The sequence below is a fragment of the Lepisosteus platostomus genome, chromosome 15 (genome assembly GCF_059453375.1).
Source record: "Lepisosteus platostomus isolate fLepPlt1 chromosome 15, fLepPlt1.hap1, whole genome shotgun sequence".
Taxonomy (NCBI): domain Eukaryota; kingdom Metazoa; phylum Chordata; class Actinopteri; order Semionotiformes; family Lepisosteidae; genus Lepisosteus; species Lepisosteus platostomus.
In genome coordinates this window covers 16,307,391-16,330,633 of record NC_142625.1, presented here as the reverse complement: position 1 = coordinate 16,330,633, position 23,243 = coordinate 16,307,391, and the positions used below count along the sequence as shown (strand labels likewise).

The 23,243-nt window shown below is 39.1% G+C and overlaps 1 protein-coding gene across 1 annotated transcript in view; it reads left to right on the top strand.

The window, feature by feature from the left end:
* Positions 1–23,243, top strand: part of atp9a (ATPase phospholipid transporting 9A) — a 79,766-nt gene that overhangs the window by 4,014 nt on the left and 52,509 nt on the right. Inside the window, exons 2-8 of the mRNA XM_088607474.1 lie at positions 2,309–2,453; positions 6,142–6,255; positions 9,362–9,470; positions 13,512–13,570; positions 18,604–18,655; positions 20,799–20,893; positions 22,134–22,214. Of these exons, the coding sequence (XP_088463600.1) occupies positions 2,309–2,453; positions 6,142–6,255; positions 9,362–9,470; positions 13,512–13,570; positions 18,604–18,655; positions 20,799–20,893; positions 22,134–22,214 (655 nt within the window). The remainder of the gene's footprint in view (positions 1–2,308; positions 2,454–6,141; positions 6,256–9,361; positions 9,471–13,511; positions 13,571–18,603; positions 18,656–20,798; positions 20,894–22,133; positions 22,215–23,243) is intronic.

The window sequence follows — 23,243 nt, the reverse complement described above, 5'->3', positions numbered from 1 at the left end:
ATGGAGAGTTGTGCTCCATACTTGAAAAACATTATCTTTTATTTGGAAGAGATAGGCAAACCCGGTGAGGAGGAACATTGATTGTCCACAACAAGGAAAGTATGGAGGCAAGAGTAAACAGTACGTTTTGCTGAAAGCATTTATTTAACCTTTCTTCACAAAATGAGTACTGTAATCCTATCCTACATTTTAAGTCTTTCATGTTACTTAGCATAAACTAAACATAGGTTTTTCTGGTTGGGTTGGAATTAAAGGAAGCATTTGGTTTTGTTTTTGATGGGTAGTAAAATGTGACCCAGGTGTCCAGCCACAGTAACAATCTCTTGTTCAGCATGTCAGAGAGACTCTTTCAGCCTGCACAAATACTCCATCAGCAGTATGGTAATGCAGTTACTCTGGGTGTAAAGGCTTCCTCTAAAATCATTTTTGTAATTGTTATATAATGCTCTTACTCCTTTAAAAAAGAATTCAGTACTCCAATACATGGCAGTTCATCTACAATATTCTTTTTTTACCTAATGTTCTTTATTCGCCTAATTGACTTAGGGAAACCAAAAGCAAGACTACGTTAACCATTAAAGGCTTTACAGTTTTGAGAATGCCTATGGTCACAGAGTCTAGGTTTGGGCATTGATTTCTGTAGACCTGGTATGACATCAGAAGGCACTGCTGTCTACTGGTCTTCAGCAGAGTCATCAGATCTAAAGTCAACAGCCAGAGTGTACCCATGCATAAGACCCTTAAAATACAGTAGAACTAGACCATTCAGTGGCTCATATACAAGCAGGACAATCTTAAAGTCTGAATTTTCAGAGGGAGCCAAAGCAGTTTACAGACCACTGGCGTTATGTGCTGATGCAGACTTAAGCTAGTACATGGGCTGCTGAATTCTGGACATAATGAAGCTTTTTTAGTATCTTGTTGATATAAGTATAGTATAAGTGTTGATAAGAGTATAACAGCGAAGCAGTCCATGATGGTAGGTAATCTGACCTAGAGGAAACAAGCAAATAAACATCCCAGCACATTACTCTGTAGAACGTCTTGTGTAGTAATAATAAAAATCCCTTACACTTATACAGCGCTTTCCTGGACATTACTTTTTTTACAAATAATGGAAACACCCCTCCACCACCAATGTGTAGCCCCTATATGGATGATGGAACAGCAGTTGAAGTGCGACAGTACAATCACCACACATTAACTATCAGTGGGGAGGAGAGCACAGTGATGAAGCCAGTTCAGAGATGGGGATTATTAGGAGACCATGATTGGTAAAGGCCAGAGGGAAATTTGGCCAGGATGTCAGGGTAACACCCCTTGTCTTTTCGAGTAACGCCCTGGGATTGACCCTGGGATGACCGGGGAGAGTCAGGACCTCAGTTTACATGTCATTCAAAGGGCGGTGTCTTTTTTTGCACTATAGTGTTCCCGTCACTAAAGTGGGGCATAAGGACCCAAACAGACCACAGGGTGAGCGCCCCCTACTGGCCCCACTAACACCTCTTCCAGCAGCAACCTTAGCTTTCCCAGGAGGTCTCCCATCTAGGCTCACACCTGCTGAGCTTCAGTGGGCTGCCAGTTGTGAACTGCAGGGTGATAATTGCACGGTGTAAGTAGATTTTGATACTCAAGGACTGTACCCACATAGAGAGATTGAGGTAGGACTGAAGGGGCGCTCTGATAACGACCTACAGGAGGGTTTAATGCTGATTGGAGTAGTGATGCAGTATCTCCCTGACATAACTGCAAGCCTTCAGTAACCTTGGAAATCACAGGAGTTGGTGTTTCATTAGGAAGGCCTTTTCTGACTAATCTAGCCCTTGTAGGTGCACAGTCAGTGGTACACTTGATCTTGGAGCTTGGAGCTTAATTCTAGTCCTGGAATACAATCTGCATAGAGCTTATATGTTCTCCTCATGTTCATGTGAGTTTTCCGGTTTCCTCCCTCAGTCCAAAGACCAACATCCTGGTAAGTTAATTGGCTCATTGGAAAATTGGCCTTGGTGTGAGTATGTCTGTGTCTGCCCTGTGATGGGCTGGCATCCTGTCCAGGGTGTTCCCTGCCTTGTGCCCATGTCTTGCTGCGAGTTGGCTATCTCTGGCAACTCTGGATCGGATGTATAGTGGTTAGAAGATGGATGGATTGAACTAGGGTCATCTAGTGGCAAGACGCGGTCTTGGACTGGTGGAATCGCTCGGGAGGCCATGTTGTTTCGTTTTTTCTTAATGAAAGTATTCAATACCCGAGAGAGGAGAGGTGCAGCAGGTAGCTGACAGCACGTCTGACTGCGAGCTCTTATTTCAGATGCTGCCCCTGGTCGCGATGTTGTGGGATGGGAGACTTCCGACCTCGCACGGTCTGGCTCGGCCACCCTGAGAAACGGGACCAGAGGTACCCACGGAATGTTATCAACAACCAGAAGTACAACTTCTTCTCTTTTCTCCCAGGAGTAAGTGCTTGCGGTCTTTCGAATCTCTTGTAATTCAAAGATAACCTTTGACTGTGAGTCACATTAAAAGTAAGCAGCCATTTGACCCTGCCGACCCATTTCAACATATTGGTGAATTAACTCATTGCTCCATAGAAAACAAATCTGATAACCACAGTATGCTTTATTATTGTGTTAATTTGTCGATTTTCTGTGTTCTTCACCTTCTTTGGCAACCAAATACAAAATAAAAGGAAATATCTTGAATACTGCAATGGTGCACTTTGAGTATACTTTACATTGCATGTCCAGAGTGGCCTAAACTCAGTTTTCTGAATTTGGCCATATTTTCCTGCAACCTCCCATTAGGAAATGCTATGAGCACTCACTTGTTCACAAAGAAACACAAATAAGAGGTGGATTTGATACGATGGAAAAAAATTAATTGTTATAGTGGCAACAAAAGTTCAGCTGGGGTTGTAGATGTGCATCATGTTTTATCACTAAACCAGAGCTGTCTTGTGGACACGTAAGTAAATTATTCATAATACCTGCACTGCTCTGAAAGTGAAAAGAGCTCTGAATTTAGTGGTAGTTCTGAAATTGCCCACTTTTTAGAATAAATAAAAGCTGCAGAAAGATGAAGTACAAGTGCTTTTGCCTCAGGGCTGACAGTCACATAAATATGAGTCTGGTCTTCTGCTGTTCACTTATAAAGAAGCTCTACTGTATTTGAAGAAGGCTGAGCTGTAAAATTCTGCTTTGCCAGTCATTATCTGTTTTTGCGATAGTGACTCAATTTAAATTTGCCGTGAGGTTTCTGTTGAACTGTGCCAGCCTGCTTTTCATATAATCAGGCTGTTGGTGAACTGCCAGACACTTAAACATAGTCTCAGGGCCTTCATGACAGAACAGAATAAGTGCACTCTTTAGTAGTGAAGCAGAAGAAATTTACATTGGAGAGAAGCACATTTTCCTTTCTAACTTAGACGTTCGTTCTTAATTCAGAAATTCACAATTTTAGTTTTTATTTTTATTTTGCTGCAGGAAACAGGCTGGCTGCTGTCAGTCTCACATTAACAGTGTATGTTGCCTCAAAGGAGTTGCTAAATCGCTTTCTGGTTCTTACCTTGGATGAGATGTAAACCCCATTATTATACTTACTCAATAATATTGAATGAGCCTTTGCAACACAAGTTGATGATTCATAGTCCATATATTAGGGGTATAATTAAACAGTATGAAAGCTGAATTTATTTTAATGCCGTATATTGTTTAACATGCTAGTATTGTATCACACACATTGTAATTGAAAGATTTAACAATCTATGTAATGGTATTATGAACTAAAATATCAAAATAGCTAAAATCTTCAATTTCTCTACTTCCATACACATGTGGTATACTTTTATAGACATTTTCTCCCAAATTTCTTGTAGAATATTCCAAAAGATCCAGTTTGTTATTCAGTTTTTCAATCTGACTTTGGTCCAAAGTTTGGATAGTCCCACAAGGCCTTAATTGGATTTGTGTCAAGGAATTTGTGGCTGCCAGACAACCACTTCATCTGTCACATACCATTATGAAGGGCTGCACAACGTATAGGTGATACAATGCATTCTATTGTAGTACTTTGGTACAACGAGAACCTGCATTATTATAATGCTCCTGCTAATGAGCAGTTATATTTTGCAGTGGATGGGATTAAAGGGGCGGTAGATTGTGTAGCCTTGCTTTCAAACGCATTAACAATGTGTTTTTGATCATTAACTTGGTGAAAGAAATTCAAAATGAATTCAGAAAACTGAAATTAACTCGGAGGTCTGCTCAGTGTTGTACTGTATGTGTTGGAGTTTGATGGCCCGATATGTTCTGATGTTTTTACATGAGTGATGACTTGCATAGAAGTTCTTTAGCTGTAGCTCTGTCATCAAGTTGCACTGTGGTGTTAATGGAATTCATTATAGTTCTTGCATTCTGTGGTCCGTGTGTAAAACCTTTCGGTTTGATTGGTCAGTGTGGGCGGTGCTACAGAACTGAGATGAGGGACTTTTCGTTATAGATATATTCTCAAAATTGAGAAAGTAAATCAGAACAAATGACGTCACTTATTATACATAAACAGAAAATGTAAAATAGTGGCCTGTCATAGTTGGGTTTTTTTTTGTTGATGAGTAGGATCATTGGAGGATTTTATCCAAACTTCTTTGAAAGAATGACCAAAATTTCTTGATTTCAAAGAATGAGCTTTACGAGTGTGGCTAGAAAGTTAGTTACAGATATCTGGTCGACAGTGTTAAGAAGTGCTCCGGTCCAGACTACACTACCTCTTACTTTCCACCTATGCCATTTACAGTAAGAGGACATTTTCATCTTTGTGCTTGAAAAGGAGATATAAATGTAAGGCAGTACAGTTGAATTAGTGTAACACATTATTGTGAACTCTAGCCTGAATCCCAAGGTTCAGGGTGATATATTTCTAAGAGTAGTGGGTAAGTAGCAGACATTTTCAGTACCCACAAGTGAAGAACCCTGTTATGAAAGAAAGAGGGTTTTTCGTTGGTTTTACATAGAGAATCCATGTTAATTGAAATATTAGGTGGTTTAACTGGATGTTTGGAAGCATTTCCAATCAGATGTTAATGTCTTCTCTGGAGACTGTTTGAGGATATGTATACAGTGTGTGACCAATACTGTTCGTTATCACAGAAAGGAAGCCCATCTTTAACACAATGAGTCATTTTCTTTGTGCATGGTACCAATATATGTGCCTGAGTCACCACCAGTTCATTTTGGAAAAGGAGTTCATCCTCAGACAGTGGCTAATTTAAATGAAGGTTTAATTAAATTTTAAGTAATTTATAAACACATTCAAAGCCTAAACATTTTTCAGGGGTCCACATTAACTCATTTCCTCTCCACTTTACCTTTTTAAACATACTTATTTCTGAATCACTCTTTTTAAATGTTAGATGCCAATAACTTGAATCGAAACTGGACACAAACCTATTAAAACATGTTAAGTAACAGATAAATCCCCAACCAACTGCATTTGACCTTTTTTCAATTTAAATTTTAGGCTTGTCACTACCGTCAAAATTGTGTTCTGACAATCTGAAATAAATCACAGCTCTGACATTTCATGTGTTTTCTGTTCCCTGCAGTGGTCACTAAGTGATGTGCTAAGCTAGTATGTTTTAATACGAAAATTTATATTTATATGACATTATAGGTCTAACAACACATTTTTGTGTCAAATGATTATTGCCAGCATTATCGTATACCAGCATCTAAAGAAATCTGTCATTAGCTGTACTGATGGAAATTAATTCCATAAATATGTGCAATTACTGATTACATTTACTATGAATTGTGGCAGCCATCTGGCATACATTTGATGTGCTATATATATGCACACATGACCCAATCACCAGCATCATTAAAATGCACAACAATGTATCAGGATTGTTAACTGTGCTTTATCCTCATCATTGAAAATTGTGTAGGAACTGAAACTTGTCTCAATGGATCTTAAATAAGATAATAAGATTTACATTTTAAGGTAAACCTATCAGCATAAGACATTTTACAGGAGAGTAAAGGAAGTGGGAATACTAAGTGAATTGTGTAAAGCGAATTAAAAGTTTCAAATCCTGACCTGTGTTTGTGCAGTTTTTTTTTCTATGACATAATTCTTGTTTTGTTCCAGGTTCTCTTCAATCAATTCAAGTACTTCTTCAACCTCTACTTCCTCTTGCTTGCCTGCTCCCAGTTTGTCTCAGAGCTCCGGCTGGGTGCCCTCTATACATACTGGGTGCCTTTGGTAAGACCATCTCCCATTTTTTTGTACTTAAGGTTTTTTGTGTGCGATGTCCCCTTGTGGTCTTCGACATTTGGATTAGCAGTTTCAAACTCAATCCCTGGAGTAGTCAATTAATCTTATTATTTTCTTGAGACATATTTGTTTTACAGCAGATTTTATAAAATATCCACTTCATTTAAAGGGTAAAAGGGTACAGCTATCTATTATTTATGTACCGTATGCTTTGGGAGCCAGATTAGAAGTATTACAATTATGCAGTTAAACAACTAAATCAACCAGAGGGCACTGGGCCCTCCAGGAATTGAGTTTGAATTGAATTTGAGTTTATTTACGCACAGGATAAGTTACATTATCCTAGTAGCTTTATGATGTTCTTTCATACTTTTTCCACATTCAGATGTCTAGGTGTTGATAATTTGTCAATGTAAAACATGCTTACATGTCTGTAGGAGTGTAAGGGAATGGCTGGCAGCGTGAGCTGACTCCTGCTTTATAGGCCTGCATCCGTTCCTTCTTCTTAATATCAAGAATTATCATCATCAGTAGCAGTGCAGCTTTCTTGAGGTTCCCCTACGCAGCAGTGCCTGCCTTGAAATGTGGTAACTCTTCTGAGCATTTTACTAGGTCTTTCACTTTCGGGCACATACAATATGATACAAGAGATGTACTGGAGCAATACGTCTGGTAGCACAATATTGGACTGTAGTAGAGCACGCATCAGTGCTTTAAATTAAAAGCAGGGTTCTGTTTTTAAGAATAGATTCTCTAAAATCCTTTGCAGACAGGCGGTTCACACCGATTTCAAATGATGTGGATTTAAGTCTCTGTAGCCGTTGTGAATGCTATCCATGTGTTTTGTCATTCTGGCTATGCTACTCCTGTTGAGGGAAATTAAGAACTAAGTGACTGAATCTTGGCAGAAGAATAAATAGGTTGCCCTGAGCAATTTCCTCCTGCTGTGCCGGTTCATCCTTGCATTTACAGAGTATGCCGCTAACTTACAATGAGTGTCCTGAGGATACTCTTAAGTCTCTGAAACAATGTCAGCATCAGCACAAGCACTAGTCCACCTCAACATGAAAAGTAGTGTTGAGATAAATGATAGGAAGGGTAATATATATATTTTTAATGTCAAGGAACATCTTGACAGCATTCTGGAGAACCAAGGGGTGAAACAGTCAGTCCATCCAAACAAATGCTTTTCCAATATGAGCACCTCTTCAGAGTGCTTTCAGAAGTGCCCAGTGATGTGAGCAAATGGTAAATCAACCAAACCTTTCTACCATGTGTTCCCATGGAGATATTAAACCTTCCAGGCAAGTCTCGGAGCACTTTCACATTTTAGGACTTTGGGGAAAAAAAATATCAAGCACATATAAATCGAGAAATCAGCTTATATCATTAAGAGGCAGCTTTACAGGCTGCCTAGCTGTTTAAGGGCGAGCTCAAACAGCAACAGCCTTAATAACTCTGTATGTACTCAGTTATGCTAGAAAGGCTTTCTGTAACAGCAGATGGCTCACAGACTGAGGGCTTGATAGCTGGAGAGGCAAGGCAGTCAGGATCAACGGTGTTGAGGCTTACCCCGTTAGATGTGAGGCTTCTCAAATGATCAGTGCATTCTCATTTTAAACTGGCTCATTTGAAAATGGAGTTCATTAGCGTAAGCATCTCTGAACACCATGTTAGCTTCCATGGGGTGTTTTGACACTGTAAGCCCTCGCTGTCCTAATGAGATCGTTTGATGAACTGGAAAGAAGTTGGAGCAAATATGCCTTCACTGAAAGTATCTTTAGCCTTAATTTAAAAAAAAAACGGTGACAATATTAAATATGACCGGCTGAGAAGATTATTAGAACTCTGCCAATCTTTAGGGTAATAAAGTGGATTACATTGAAACGCACACCAGAAGGCCCTTGGCTCTACAGGAAGTGAATATGACACCCATGGTCTACAACCTTCATTAGAAGAAGATTTGCTGCCTCTCTGACCACTATTTGTTGAAAAGAAGAACAAAACCTCTCCCGTCTTTCGATAAAATGTACCTCCTAAACATCATTTCTGAGTTTATTTTAATACAAAACCCACTCACCAACATTTCACAATACAGCGGTGAGTCTTGTGACCAAAACTCCCAATATTTGTTTATCAGTTTCTCTAGGGCAGGCTACATCATTAGCTGCAGAACTTAACCACAACGGTTAATTCAGTTTTCCCTTGTGGTTCAACATTTAAATACCAGTTGTAAAATTACAAGTTATGTTTTCATCGAGCCAGAGCCAGCGAGGGAGCAGTGGTCACAGCAGTTGTAAAACTGGAATAATTTATATTACAGGCTATAAAATATAAATATGTTAGTTAAAATAAAACAGTTCTTTGTGGCACATAAGAAAATGTAGATACTTGCCATAGTATTTTATATCTACAACATTATCTTACTTGCAGCTTTATAAATGTTTGCCTTAAGTTTGCCATAATTGCATGGTCTTCAGCTCAATAGGAAATTCCAAGTTTCTTGGTGGAAAAAGTTTACAAACCTATAAAATAGTTGATTTTTTTTTTTTAGATACAAAATTGTGTAGTGATTTTGAACTAAGACTAAGATTAGTTTGGGTGAGGAGGATATAAAATATATTGATGAAAGGGGACCTGACCATCTTAGTTTGTACTTTAGGTAGGATCAAGATGCCTGTAGAGAAAAGAAACCACAAAGTACAGGGTTTGTAATCTGCATTAGGCTGATGGGTAAGGGTGTTGATTTTATCCAGGCCAAGCTTCCAGGAGCAAGTTGAGGTGCTTTAAAATATTGTCCCTGTATGTGCTAAATAAAACAGTTCTTTCAGCAGAATTAAGAACCTTTTGGTGGAGTAGTTTGAGAAATAACTGATGATGATAAAGGGTCAGGCACATTCCTAACCATAAAGTGTTTTAACATGTGTCTTTTGATGTGTCTGGCTTCATAAATAATATTGATTTATTCTGATTCTGTGGCACTGCTGCAGGTAAACCTGTTCAGTCATTTGAGGAGTTTAGTTATTTTAGGTTAGGAGGAAAGAAAGGTTTGAAGGTCTCGCAGTTGGCGAAAGTGTGGTTGGTTCTCCTGCAGGGTTTTGTGCTGATAATCACCATTATTCGTGAAGCGGTGGAAGAGATCCGATGTTTTCTGCGGGACAAGGAAGTGAACTCGCAGATTTACAGCAAGCTGTCAACCAGAGGTGAGCTCCACTTGCTTCTGTGTTTGTCTGGTGTTTTGGGGGAAAAAACTTTGGGTTGTGTAACCATACTCATTATTTGTGTCTGTAATGTTTATCTCAATGTTTTCTGTCGGTATAATATTACATCCATGCTGGATTTCCCATGCAGCAGACATAAAATTCTCTTCGTGCTACATTTTATATATGCTTTATGTGGTCAACAGACTAAACATCTCCTAAATTGTAGTTTTATTTCATGCAAATTTAAAATTATTGTAACGTTTTATTAAGTGAGACCATTCTTAAGGAGTGATTGGGCCCATTATAACAGTTACTTGATAGTTAAAATTCTGCTTAATTTAGGAAGCTATGATGCCTTGCATCTTAAACACTCTTGTACTTTTTAGGTTTGCACAGCATGCAAATAGTGTGTGGTTTTCTTTCTTACTCTCCGATGTTGATCAGATTCACTTTAAAAAAAATAGAAAACCAACATCACATTATAGTTCATAGAAGTATAAAAAAACATTTAGTCTCTGAAGCATTTTATTGCATGGTAAAGTGCATGCAACAATCCACAGCCATTGATCGGTATTTCCTGAAAACTTGTAGTAAATAACATTTTGAACAACAAAATGCTGTATAATGGTCTAAATTTCAACAGGAGGCTTACAAGCCCCACATGATGTACAAAGAATTCATTTACTGGCACTTTAGCTTCTCTGAATGCACTAGCATACAACTTTTTCACAATGAGCCGCAGCCATTTATGACAGAGTTTTCTTGAACTGAATGGCAGCTAAGTGTGTCTTTCTTTTATTACAAATGTGTTCAGCTGTGGAGGGATTGTCTGCTGCCTGAAAAATCACTTTAGGTACCTTTACACTAAATATATAGATTTTTCAAAGGCTAATTGTTCCTTCCTTCTAATACATAAATGACATGTAAAGACACAAACTAAAAGCAGAAGTCTTCAAAAATCTATCCGTTTTAAATTACTTTATCTGTATCAAAAGTGAGGTTTTGCTGCCAAGCTCAGCCTCTTCCTCAACGATATTTGAGCACTTTGTCCATGAATCCTGTAGTGTTGGATTTTGCAAGACCAGAAGGTAAGTGCAGTTAGGGAGAATTCTCAATGTGCTCAAGGAAATGTAGAATATTAACACCAAAATAACTTTAACTAATATTGTTAATTTAAATCTGAAAAATATTGAAGACCATTTCCATGAAACCTCTATTTTTTTTCTGTGCTTCATTCGAGGACTTCACTATCAGTCATTAGAGCTCAATAGTTTCCCCTTTTAATGTGGCAGCCTGCCCATTCCTATATGCGTTTGGCAGTGAGCCCTATTATCAGGAGTTCTGCCAGTGTGTCTGGTGTCAGACTCAGTCCTGTAACTCACTGCTTCCCGGAATGACCACCCTGAGAAGACTGGCCGGCAGTCAGGTGGCTCGTCTTTCTTGAAGTCATAAACACATTGTAACACATACCTTTATCCTCTGAATCACATGCCCTGGGGGATTTGTGGTTCTCAGTGTGAATTAGCCAGTAGGAAATGACTTTCAGAGGAGACTGTTGGAACTTGTTTTGTCCCACAGTGGAGAAACGATGCGTTTTTGATTGAGGCGTTTTGTTACATCTTGTTTTTCTATGTGTGCGATTTATTGTTTTCCAGTTTAGACCAATGTTGAGCTTTTTCTATGCAAGCTCCAAGCTAGAGATTTCTTAGCTCAGACCTTCATTTTGAGAATCTGGATTTTAAAAAATAAAGTGTGTGTGGGGGGGTGAGTCTTGTGAATTTGAAAGAATCCTGGAGATAAATGTTTGTTTTTCTGTGTTTTTACACTTCGCTATTACATTTAAGATCATTCTCTAAAATCCCTTAGTTTTAATACTTAACCATGGTAAATAGTATTGATGTAGTAGAGTGTAGGAACTTCTTATTGTTAACTTATTAGTACTTGTTAAAAAATTGGAAAATCTTGTGAAAGTTGGTGAAAATGCGGTAACATTCCAAATTAGAGCACTGCACAGAATTAGAGGGAAAGAAAGGTGAAATTATCAATTGCTTAAGTGAACAAATTAGGAAGGCAACGATAAATTTGAACTCACTTCTGCAGTATTTAAATAATTTTATGGAACAATTAATAAGGAGCAGATATTTAAAAAAACCTTGATTCTGATCTGAGATAAGAAAGCTTTTCTTTTATTGATTTTCAATAGCAGGGCAGGATTTTTAAAAGACTTCAATTCATGAAAGCAGTTGACTACAATGGAAACATACTGTGGTTCAAATGCTCTATTGTAAGACTTTCAGAGTTTCAACTGAATATTAATGTTCCTTAATTTCAACCAACCAAATTCCACACACATGGGAAAAGCCAGAGGTCATCACAAAGGTCACAGGTCAGTAAGCTGCTAAAAATATGTTTGCCTTAGTAGAATCATAAGGGCTCTTTTGAACTTTCCCTGCATAGCTAGTTTTTCTTAAGAACAGATACGAAAACACTTCTCCACAACTCAGTAGCCAAGCATTTTACAGCAGACACTCAGGAGATGTTAAGGTGATCCTCAGAAAATGTTTTAAGTTTGCTTAAGCAATACTTTGCTTTAGAGCTGTTACTAATTTAGATTTAGTAAAAGAACATGTGTTCAGAAAAGCAGGGTCACCTTATGGTATACTCAAACTGTGTTGACACACCTGAAGAAGGCTCCATGGCCCGAAACGTTGTGTTTTCTTTCTTCTCTTTTCAGCATGGAATAAACCTATTACTTGTTCCTATATATAGTGTATATATAGTTATGACAGATTGTTATAGTAATAGTGATAATAAGAATTTTTTTTTCTTTACAAAGTGTTTTACTCCCCAAAGTACTGTATCTCAAAGTGTCTAACACTCCCACACAGTACTTACAGTACACCATGAGGTCTCACATTTCTCTATATTCGAACAAAAAAGTCATACAGCTTAATATCCATCCGTTTTCTAACTGCTTTTTCTAGTGCAGGATCACAGGGAAGCCTGTCTTGGGAAGCAATAGGTGCAAGGTAGGGTAACCCTGGATGGGCCACCAGTCCATCACAGGGCACACACACAGACGCAGACACGCACACACTCGCACCAGGGCCAATTAACCTACCAGTGTGCCTTTGGACTGTGGGAGGAAACCGAAGCACACGGAGGAAACCCATGTGAACATGCGGAGAACATACAAACTCCACACAGATGGCACCCCAGTGCCGCAAGGCAGCACTGTTCACTATTGTGCCAGCTTGCCACCCACGACTTCATACACTCTATTGTTTTTTGGTTCAGAACCATATTACAGGCTATGCTATGAAAAATGTTTTAATGAGCTGTCAGGTGACCTGCAGTGGAAAATTTGCTTTTCTCCTTACAGAACTGCACAACATTTTTTCTCCACACCCATTAGAATTAGTGTAAATAACCTGGTATCAAAATACAGAGAATCTAGCATTTCCTAATATTTCACTCCAGTGTCAATGAAGGAAAGCCTGGGCTGGTAACTGGATTGTACAATACTACATTACCCTGTAAATAAGAAATTTGTACAACTGTCCAAGACAAGAAAAAGCTGTAGCAGATGATCTCTGCCCTGATTTTCAGAGAAATGTTGGTCATTTATATTCCCTTCTGCTGGAAGAAGTAGGTTTCAAACAATAGAAAATAAATGAATTCTAGAAAAAAAAGTATTTCTTTTTAGCACTGCACCTAAATGCAGAGTTCTATAACTGATCTACTTGATTATGGCTTGTGGACTATCTGTAATTCAGGTTGTATTAATTAAAAAAACAATTATCCGTTAATTTACCTAGTGAGTTTTTTAATTCTTTTTTAAATCGTTGCCAACCCATCAAACTTTCTCTCTCCCTCTCTGCTCCTCACTTGTCGACATCATGTAGCTCTTAGAATCTGAAAGTGCTGTTATTTTTTAATGGGGGGGGAGGGTTCTGGTAGAGTGGTTTTGAAAAGACAGAAATTGCCCGTTAGTCCATTAATGCTACTCTTCAGTGATCACTGCTTTCATTTCTCTTGCAGGCACAGTGAAAGTGAAAAGCAGCAGCATCCAAGTGGGAGATCTTATCATTGTTGAAAAGGTTGGTGCTTTGTTTCCGAAGCTGAAGCCTCTATAAACTATACACCTGTATAGTTTTATTTGTGTCATTTTTTGAACAAAGTGAAAGCCAGCCTTGATAGATTCAGGGTAATTCTAAAGAAGTGAAAAGCATGGAATGGCCGCTTAGCACCTTCAGACAGGAGCAAGCGAGCAGTTCTACGTGTGTGTGTTGACACGGCCTCAGCAAGACAGTCTACCTCCGGAAGAAAATCCACTGTTCGGTTACGCAAGAGGAGCTACTGAAAGCAAATCTCTGTAAGCTCCTGGATTTGGGTTCAGCTGTAAAAAGCCTCGAGACTAGGATCTCTCAGCTTGGCCTTTAAAGTCCAGCGCTAAGTCCTACTAAATGTCTGTTGTTGAGGCGAATGGATAAAGTGAAAATTTGCAGCTTTCCTCACCTTTGCTCAAAAGACGTTTTTTAGGTGGGTTCAGTGAACTGTAAAGCAGACTGCGCCGATAAGCTGAGGTTTCATTTTTATTTAAGGAGACACAGTGGAGTGGATGGCACTAATATTTCAGAAGCAGCGACAACAAGATGCATTGTGTGAATGCAAATCATTGTCCGGTTACTTACTTGACATAGTGGACAGTTATGTTCAGTGATATCAGCCATGAGTTGCAGAGCACTAGGAGTAGTTACCTTAACTTCTTCTTGTAAAGCAACCTCGAATAGGAGTTAAAATTTTAAATCTACCATTAACCTGTGTTTGTTTTTTTTAACATACACGTGTCACTTTTACTAAGGATGACCGTATCGGTGCTGCACTGTGGAGTATGTGTTTGGGAAATTATCCGTATTTGTCCTGGATTTTGGCATGATGTGAAATTGTGTGTTCTACGTACTTATTAGTTCATTGTTTCAGTTATAAGGGCTGTTCCCCATTAACTCGACTAGATCAAAGAGTACATTCAGGTGCACACTTATCAATGCCCTTGTAGACATATATTGTCACCATCTAAATGTAGTTGGTCACATTTCCATTACATCTGTTTATAAGCAGTCTATTAACATTTTATTAATGATATTCCAAACAGTTGAAAGAATTGCATATTGCATTGTTCACAATTGCGCGTTTTACCAGTTAGTTCATTTGGATCAAAGGCTGGCAGCACATTTTTATACAATGGTATAGAAAGCAAATAGTTATTGTAATTTCATATTAATAAGGTAATTACACTTCATTGCAGTGCAGTGCATTTCCTGACTGTCATTGCAGTGTGTTACCTGACTGTGTTGATGGTCTTTAAGACCTGCTCCTTTTTTGGTCTCGTATATATTGTTTCTCATTTGCCTACAGCACATTAGTATTCACAGACGCACTTGGCTTTGCTAATTTGTGAGAGGACTTTGTAGAGGAATGTGAGGTTCCATTGTACTGCTGGTGACTGATGCGTTACTTTCATCAGCCATAACTGCATTTATTTGCACCAGCAGAAAATGCTTTGTCAGCATGGACTTTATAGCACAGAAAGGAGCCGTGTTTGAAGTACTTTAGAAAACAAGTGCACGTTTTTAATTCTACTTAACTTTATACTTTGAAACTGCAAAAGAACACGTCCATCTCTTATCAGTAACCACTTAATCCTTAGAGGATTGGAGGGTTGCAAAGAGGTGGAGCCGGTCCTTGCAGGCACAGGGCACAAGGCCGGACTACGCTTTGCTTGGGGAACCTGTCCATCTCTGGAGACACTCCACACACGTAGGGGAGGACTTAGAGATACCCGTTAACCTGGACAGCATGCCTGTGGAGTGTGGGAACAAACTGGAGAGGCCAGAGAAAGAGGGAGAACATCCAGGTAGCATCGAGAAGGCATCCTAGGCCTGAATCCAAGGATTGTGAGGAAAGGGCTCTGATCATCATGCCACCCAGCTGTAATAATTGTACATGCTGCTAACCAGACTAGTTTTTATCTTTTATCAGAAAAGATACGCAGATTTCAAAGCACCTGTTTATCAGCTTGGAATATCAAGATATGCCTTTTCAGATCGGCTGTGAGTCTTTGTGTTCTTAGCAGTGCTCTATAATTCCTTTGCGTCGTTCACTCCTTACTGGCATTTAGGCATTGCCTGTCTTCTGCCTCCTGTGTTGAGAAGCTCAGGGGCCTCTTGGCAGAGCCTTCCAAGGTGAAATGTGATAAGGGTGCCCTGCTCTTGCTAACTGCTGGCCTGTATGGCTTTCTGTTTTCTCAAACGTCTCGTTAAACAATGCTTATGAGAGCTGACAAAATACACTTTGTCAAGCAACTGAAGGGGAGCGTTTTTCCCGCATGGCCAAATATGGAGCTGCCCTTTAACTTTCACACAATATCAGCATAGTATTAAATCTCATCAAAACCACAGACGATCTTCTTGAAGAATTGCAAACCTTTCTGAAAGAGTGTTTATTTTTTTATTAAAGCTCTTGACTTTTTAGTTAAGTAGAATTATTTAGGATTTCTTAATTTACTGCTAGATTATGAATAAGCTGTATGTCAGAATCAGTATGGCTGTTATTTCAGCACATTGGATTCTTTCCACAAAGGGTTAATGGCTGTTAATAGGGAAAAGAGGAGTCCACGAATGGATTTCTGCCATAGTAACTTGTTCAGTGCCATTTGCAATTCGTAAAGGACCACTGAAACCTACTGTTAAGCTCAAGCATGCGTTAATGAAGTAGTGTTTCAAACAAAATGAGATAATGTTTAATGATTGCGTTATTAGCATAAGGTTTGTGTAAGCATGAATGTTGACACATTGCTGTCAATAACTAGGCATTATTGAATGACTGCTTAGGTGAAGTCTAAATGACAGCTTCAGAATGGATCACAGTTGAGTACCTGAGTGTTGTGTGTGATGTTTCCCTTCAGCTCTAAGATAACCTTAGTTCATTCTGACCCCCAAATATGACACGGGCAAATCACATTTCATCCACGAATGATTCAACAAGGTTATCGTTTTGTTCAGAAAAGGCCATGTTTTGCAATTGTGAGCTGAATCTTCAAGGTCTGAATTTTGTCCTCTAGAAGGAAAGTGACAGTTTTCTCAGTCCTTGTTCATTTCGTGGAGTTAATATTGATTTTGTAGTACAAAAGGTGCATTTAAAGGCACAAAAATACAGCTTGTTTGTAGACTAAATAAAAAGGGTGAGATCGTCGATGAAAGTGAATGTATCCATTTTTTATTCCATAGAGGTGAAAATACCTTTTGTAATATGATTTGTGTTAATTTGTTGTTTGCATGACAAAAATGGTGCACCATTAAAGGAATCAGAACATTTTCAAAGACACTTTCTTCATAAACATGCAAAAGGTAAAAAATATTTTATTATGAATATAATTAATAACATAACAGCTGCCTGTCCAACAGCTGAATGCTGATGTACAACTTGATCTTCCTGTAGTTAACACTACTTTTCTGTCTTGCAACTGTTATGCCAGCATCTCAGTAACATCCCAGGGACAATGACTGATATAAACAACAGGAATGTATTTTTGTCATCATATGCTGTTACATTATATAGTACATTTTTTTAAATTAAGTGCATGAATTATATGAATTAGTGCAGATGTTCTACCAGCCTATGTGATCAGAATCATTTGAGGGACTGCTGACAATCTAAATATATTTTTAGATCCTTAAAATCATTCCCAAATAAGAACATTTCACTTTGACTAATTTGCTTAGGAAAAAAGGGGATGTATCTCAGCCTCAACAAACCATCATCAATATTTGGCCATGTTTCCTAGTACACCCCTGTCTTCCACTAGTCAAAATATTAGCAAAATCCAAGTCTTAGGGTAGGAATCCCCCTGGATGAGGAATGACATGTTCTGATGAGGAATGTTTGAAATTTATTTTTGTTTTAGTAAATACTGTAAATTTATTACTCCAGTTTTAGAGATGGTGAGCTTGACTCAGAGTCACCTTTTGTGTTGATGTGTGGCATTTAGTTATTATTACAGCGGTTATCTTTGAGTTGTTATAGCAGCTGATTTGATTTGAAAGCAACTAGCATTTAACATATTATATAGATCTTTATATTCTACAGAAGACCGTTGCATAAAGCTGGTCAGATTTTTAAAGCTATTGACTCTCATGTTTTAAAGAAATAGGAGGCAGGTAATACGCACTGAAACGTCTGCACTGTTGATCTAAAGCTGCTTTGTGAGTTTAATTGTGAGTTACACAGTTTAACTGTGCACCACCTCACTGTAGTGATTGTGTTGTATGTATTGTATTATTATTATTGTATCATTCGTTACACTGTGGCTGTGTTGTCTGTGTTTAGCTGCTGTTGCACTGCAATTTCCCTCACGGGATCAATAAAGTATCTAATTTGAAAAAACTGCGGAGATGCGTGTTTTAAAGAGCACTTCAGAGAAAGCCTAGGTCACAGCTGGTACTTGCACATGATTTAAAAGGACACTTATTATTATTTGGAAAATGTTTCCAAATAAGCTAACTTGGGAGTGGATTGTTAACGTATTGGACTATGACAACAGTGATAAAGTTATAACAAGCTGAGTGACAAAGAAGGAAGGAAGGAAAGAAAAATGGCTGTTGCTGAAAGGAAAGATAAATACATCCTATTGTTAAATACTATTTCCTGGGATAATTCTTAAATCCATTTCTACACTCCAGGCGGAGATTTTTCTCACCGTTTTGTTGAAATATTTTTCCTGTCGGCGGGAATCCTCCAAGTTTTGTCAAGCTTGCACGCCACACTGACCCATAAATCAAAAAAATACACAAATACATATTCTCTATGAATGAAAGTCATAGAGAAGGAAAACGTTTATTTATATTTCCAGGAAGAAGCAGAGGTTAATGCGATGAGATAAGGCGAAGAGTGTTTCTGTTATAGAGTCATGCTGAGGACTGCTGTTTTTTTCTGTGTGTTTCAGTGTGAGATTGACTTGCCTCATGCCTTGGAAACTCACCACTCTAACGTCTTCAGGATATGCATCTCTGAAAATTGCTTAATAAAGGAACATTGGGTGTGTTTTTTAAATGTTATTCTCTTTTTCTTGTAGAATCAGCGAGTGCCCGCAGATATGGTCTTCTTGAGGACTTCAGAAAAAAATGGTAAACATCTGCAGTTCATTAATCTAAATCTTACAAACAGGATAGCTGGGAAATTGCACCTAAAAAGATGGGGGGGGGTGGAAGGATTAAGGCAGAGGTGGGTCAGGATGTGTAAAATATCCAGAAAGTCGTTGACTCCAATACGCTGTCAATATGCTGTTTTTTTCCCCCTGTTAAAGTGCGATGGAAGTGGGGGTTGGTGGATATCACAGCAGAGTTAAGTCACCAGCTTTTCAGAGACTTTCATCTCTGCAGGCCCGGATGGGAAAAGTGCCTGAGGCCATAAACAAGTTTTAATCAGTATGCATTTGCTCTTCGAAATAAAAAACTTTATTTTTATAAAATACTTTGTGAGCTAGTGACCACAGAGGCCCAGTTACAAAAATGATATGAAAACCCCCCAAAATGCCCGATGCCTGATTTTTTTATATGGTCAATGTATTAAAAGAGAGCATAAGTGAAGCAAATATCTTGTATACTGCAGAGAGGTTCTTTTTTATTAAGATCTGAACATTGGAATGGACCGAGCCAGGCCTGTAGCATATTCTTGGTGAATACTGCATGGCAGCTGTTTCTTGATTGTGTTTAAGGACATTCTGTGGTGTAATGAATGACATATATGTTTTGGATTTTGGAAACTAAATAAGGGTTTGCAGAGTATTCATTTATACAAGTCTCGACCTAATTTTCAAAGTTTACAGAAATGTGATAAGCAAGAGGCCAGTGGAGTCACTTTTAACCCTGAATACCTGAAATGTGATCCATCTTGACTGAAGCTTCCTGTAAAAATGAATTGTTGATCTTAGGGGAAAGGCTGCTTCATAATCCCCTTCACAGATGGAGGCCATTAGGTCATTAGGAAGAGCCTGGGGTCTTGAGTCCGGCCATTCTCCTGGACAGGAGAGCTCTAAACAGGGATGACTCAGCTGGGCAAGGAGGGTAGGCCTGTGCTGTAGCACACCTATTGCCTCTTCAAGGCCAGGTGTGCTTACCTGTAGGGATTCCTTTTGCTTTTACAAGAGGTCAGTTATTTAGAAACACTAAACAAGACGTGTATGTGGGCTGTACCACACTTTATACAGTAGTTAATTAACAGGCTCTTTTACTGTATATAGTACATTCAAAGCAGAAGTAGAACTGTTGTCATATAGAATTTACTTTTCTGCTTTCATTTAGCACCCAGTCTTCATAAAACTTGCTATGCTTATATAGACCCTAGTAGATCTCCGATGGGGAGACAGTATTATAGCTGGCTTTGATGACTCCAAGAGATTTCATCCCACGTAAAAGGGTTTTTAAGTTGATCTGTTTTCACCAGCTCCCTCACCATTGAGCAAATCAGGTTCACTGTTATGCTGTGGATATTTTCTTCAAGAGCAAAAAATGAGAATACAAGGGGAAAAGTGTCTGTGTGCAGTAGTGATTTGCTTGATGTACGTAGATGTATAGAGTCTGTTTACATGCAGTTACAAAATAGAGGCAACAATTAAGAAAATAGGGACTACAGGTACTATTGGCCATATAAAAAGCCTTCAGACAAGTTCATATATAACAGTTCAGGAAAGAATGGCTAACACCTTATCCTTGCAGTTGTTTTACTGTCAATGTAAAAACCAGTATCATTGGTAATCTGTACAAAGAGAGTTTGGGAATGACTGCCAGGCCCTGCTTGTGTATGTGGAGGTGAAGTGGTGCTGCTTTTCAGAACACAACAAGCCACAAGCGTTATAATGACCTTTCTAGATGATGAACAGCAATCTGAAATAAACCTAGTAATGTCACCCATGGATACAGCAAGATGATTCAACTTGGAAAGAGAGAATCCCAAATGAGAAAGGGCAACTTGGAGACAGCAGTGCCCCCTTGAGGTGATGTTGTATCTCTGCATTCCCCTGGGCATGTTCTGTGTTCATGACCGAATCTTTCACTTTGTCAGTAGCTCCCTTGACGAATCACAGTTTAGGGTGTGGGTATACAAGAAGATGAATCGGAGCCCACCTCCCAGTCTTCTGTGATTCCTCAATGAACTGCCTGGGAAACATGACATTGATGCATGAGGAATTGTTTGCATTTGGAGTGTGACTTATGAGGCTGTGTTACCTGAAGCTGGCTGTGTCCCCCCCCTGCGCCCTTTGTCTTTCAGGGTCCTGTTTCCTGCGGACAGACCAGTTGGATGGGGAGACGGACTGGAAGCTCCGACTGCCCGTGGCCTGCACTCAGAGGCTGCCCACTGCGGCTGTGAGTTTTCCCATCATGTTTCACTCCAGAAAGGGCAGCACTTACAGAAAGATTAGAAGTATCTTACATTTGTGTATGTGCTCTTTGGGATGGTCCTGGAGCACTTGGCACATTGACAACCATCTTAAATTGAATGACTTGACAATGTACTTTGTCACTTATATCTTAGAGGATGTTAACTGCAAGGTTGCTATTTTTAATAACTATACTACCACAACAGTAGTAGTCCTTTTCTGGGGACTTCCCTCCACCACCACCAATGTGTAGCGCCCAATTGGATGATGCAACAGCAGCCAAAGTTCACCAGTGTACTCACACATCAGCTATCAGTGGGGAGGAGAACAGACTAATGAAGACGATTCATAAATGAGGATTATTAGGAGGCCATGATTGGTCTCTGTCAATCGAAGTCAGGGGAAATGTTTGCCAGGATACCGAGGTTAACATCCCGACTCTGCCAGTTGTGAGTTGCAGGGGGACATATCTGCTGCTTTTTTTATTCGAAGTGTTTAATTTGGTTGTTTTTTATTTCTATAATCATTTGAAAGGAAATGTTGCATATGCATAAACTCTGAAAAATAAAATTCATATCCTCCATAGAGGCTACCAGTTTGCCAGTTAGTGATGGTGGTTGGAAATCCTTGTAAGGACATAATTGTTAGCTACAGGACCTGAGAACGAAACCCAGAATCAGAATGGGACATTGTAGCTAAGGTTACAAACAGAAGTGGGCAGCTTGGATATCTTTTGCGAAGGATACAAGTGTATCTTTCTCTCATGTTAATCATCAGTTAGGACATCTGCTGTTTTTTAGCATTCATTATACTTTAACTGGAATTGTACATCACTGAAAAATGTGGTAGGCTTAAACAGTGTACACAGACTCAAATTGGAATAACTGTCAAAATCGATGAAGAGAGTTGTATTTTATGTTCCTTAGTGCTTCAGGAAGCAGATGTTGGACTGTTTTTCATCATTGGGGTCCCTGTTGTTTTCTGTTATTTTCCCCAACTATGAGGCAGCAAATGTTTGGAACCTTACCAGTTTGTAAAGCTGTAGAAATGCCTACTGTTGTGAGTTTTTCTTAAAGATTCCACTGAAACACAAAAGCCATTAGATGGGGTTATTTTCATATTATATTACATGAAAATATTGTGTTAGGTATAATTGCATATTATCTACTGTAATCATCCTGTTAATCAGTTTCTGCAACTAATAATTTTCCCTTTAAAATCTGCAGGATCTTCTCCAGATCCGGTCTTTTGTTTACGCAGAGGAGCCTAACATCGACATCCACAATTTCATTGGCACCTTCACCAGAGTAAGTAACGCCTTTGTGGTGGGGTTCCCTCCCAGGGCCTCTGCTGGTGATTAATGTGCTGTGCACCCCATCAGACACCGAGAATGTGTCAGTGTGGTCGACTGGGTCTGCCAACAGCAAGAGCGTGACTCAGTTTGATGTTTCGGCGTTTCGGCAGGATTGAATCAACTGGCTAGTGACGTGCCGAATTCCGCGACCAAACACTAACGTCAAAAAGGAACAAATGAGAAACAGTAACCCCCGAGCCGTTTGGCTAGTTGCTACGAATAATATTGTGCGTGTTATTGTGCTGCTTTATCATGTTCCCTCTTAATATTTCTTCTCGGTTAACCTGCCTCCAAAACACTGGTTCTATGACAGCAGTCTGGCTTCTTCACGCACGTCGGAAAACTGTTCCATTTACGCCTCGAAAGTATCACTTTAAAACCCCCCCGCCCCTCTGAAGTGTTTTAATGCAGAGCTATTTTTTACCCTTTCTTCTTCCATTGGCTTTGGTAGCTAGACTGGGTCTTGCATCAGAAGGGGAACTTAAATGTCTTTACATTCCACAACATGTCAATAAAGGACTTCCGGAAGCCCTGTGATGATGCAGAAAGTTTCCTAAAAGCATGTTTACCATTAACCTCAGGTTTTTTTATATTGGCTAATAAGCGTTGTGCATGAACCCTAGTGAGGGACATTTCGCAATATCCTCTGGTTTTGCATTTTAATGATTTACCTGCTTGGCAGGCATTTTTCTATGTAAAATAAACAAATGAATTAACATGCTGTGAACTCTGCATTGTCTTCACCTAAGAAGAGAAGTAAAATTTCTGCTCCAAAGGAAGTATGAAAAAGGAGATTACAAGGAAAACTGACATTTATGCATAGTTCGCTCACAAACGACCTGACACATGCACAAAAGTGGGTTGATAAAAAGAACACAAGTTTACGCAGGCCACGTTCTCAAATGGGCATGCAGGTTAATCAAAGACCGGGGTTAACCTGTTTTGTTAACTCTTGGCTTGCTTTCTTAGCTTTAAAAATAGT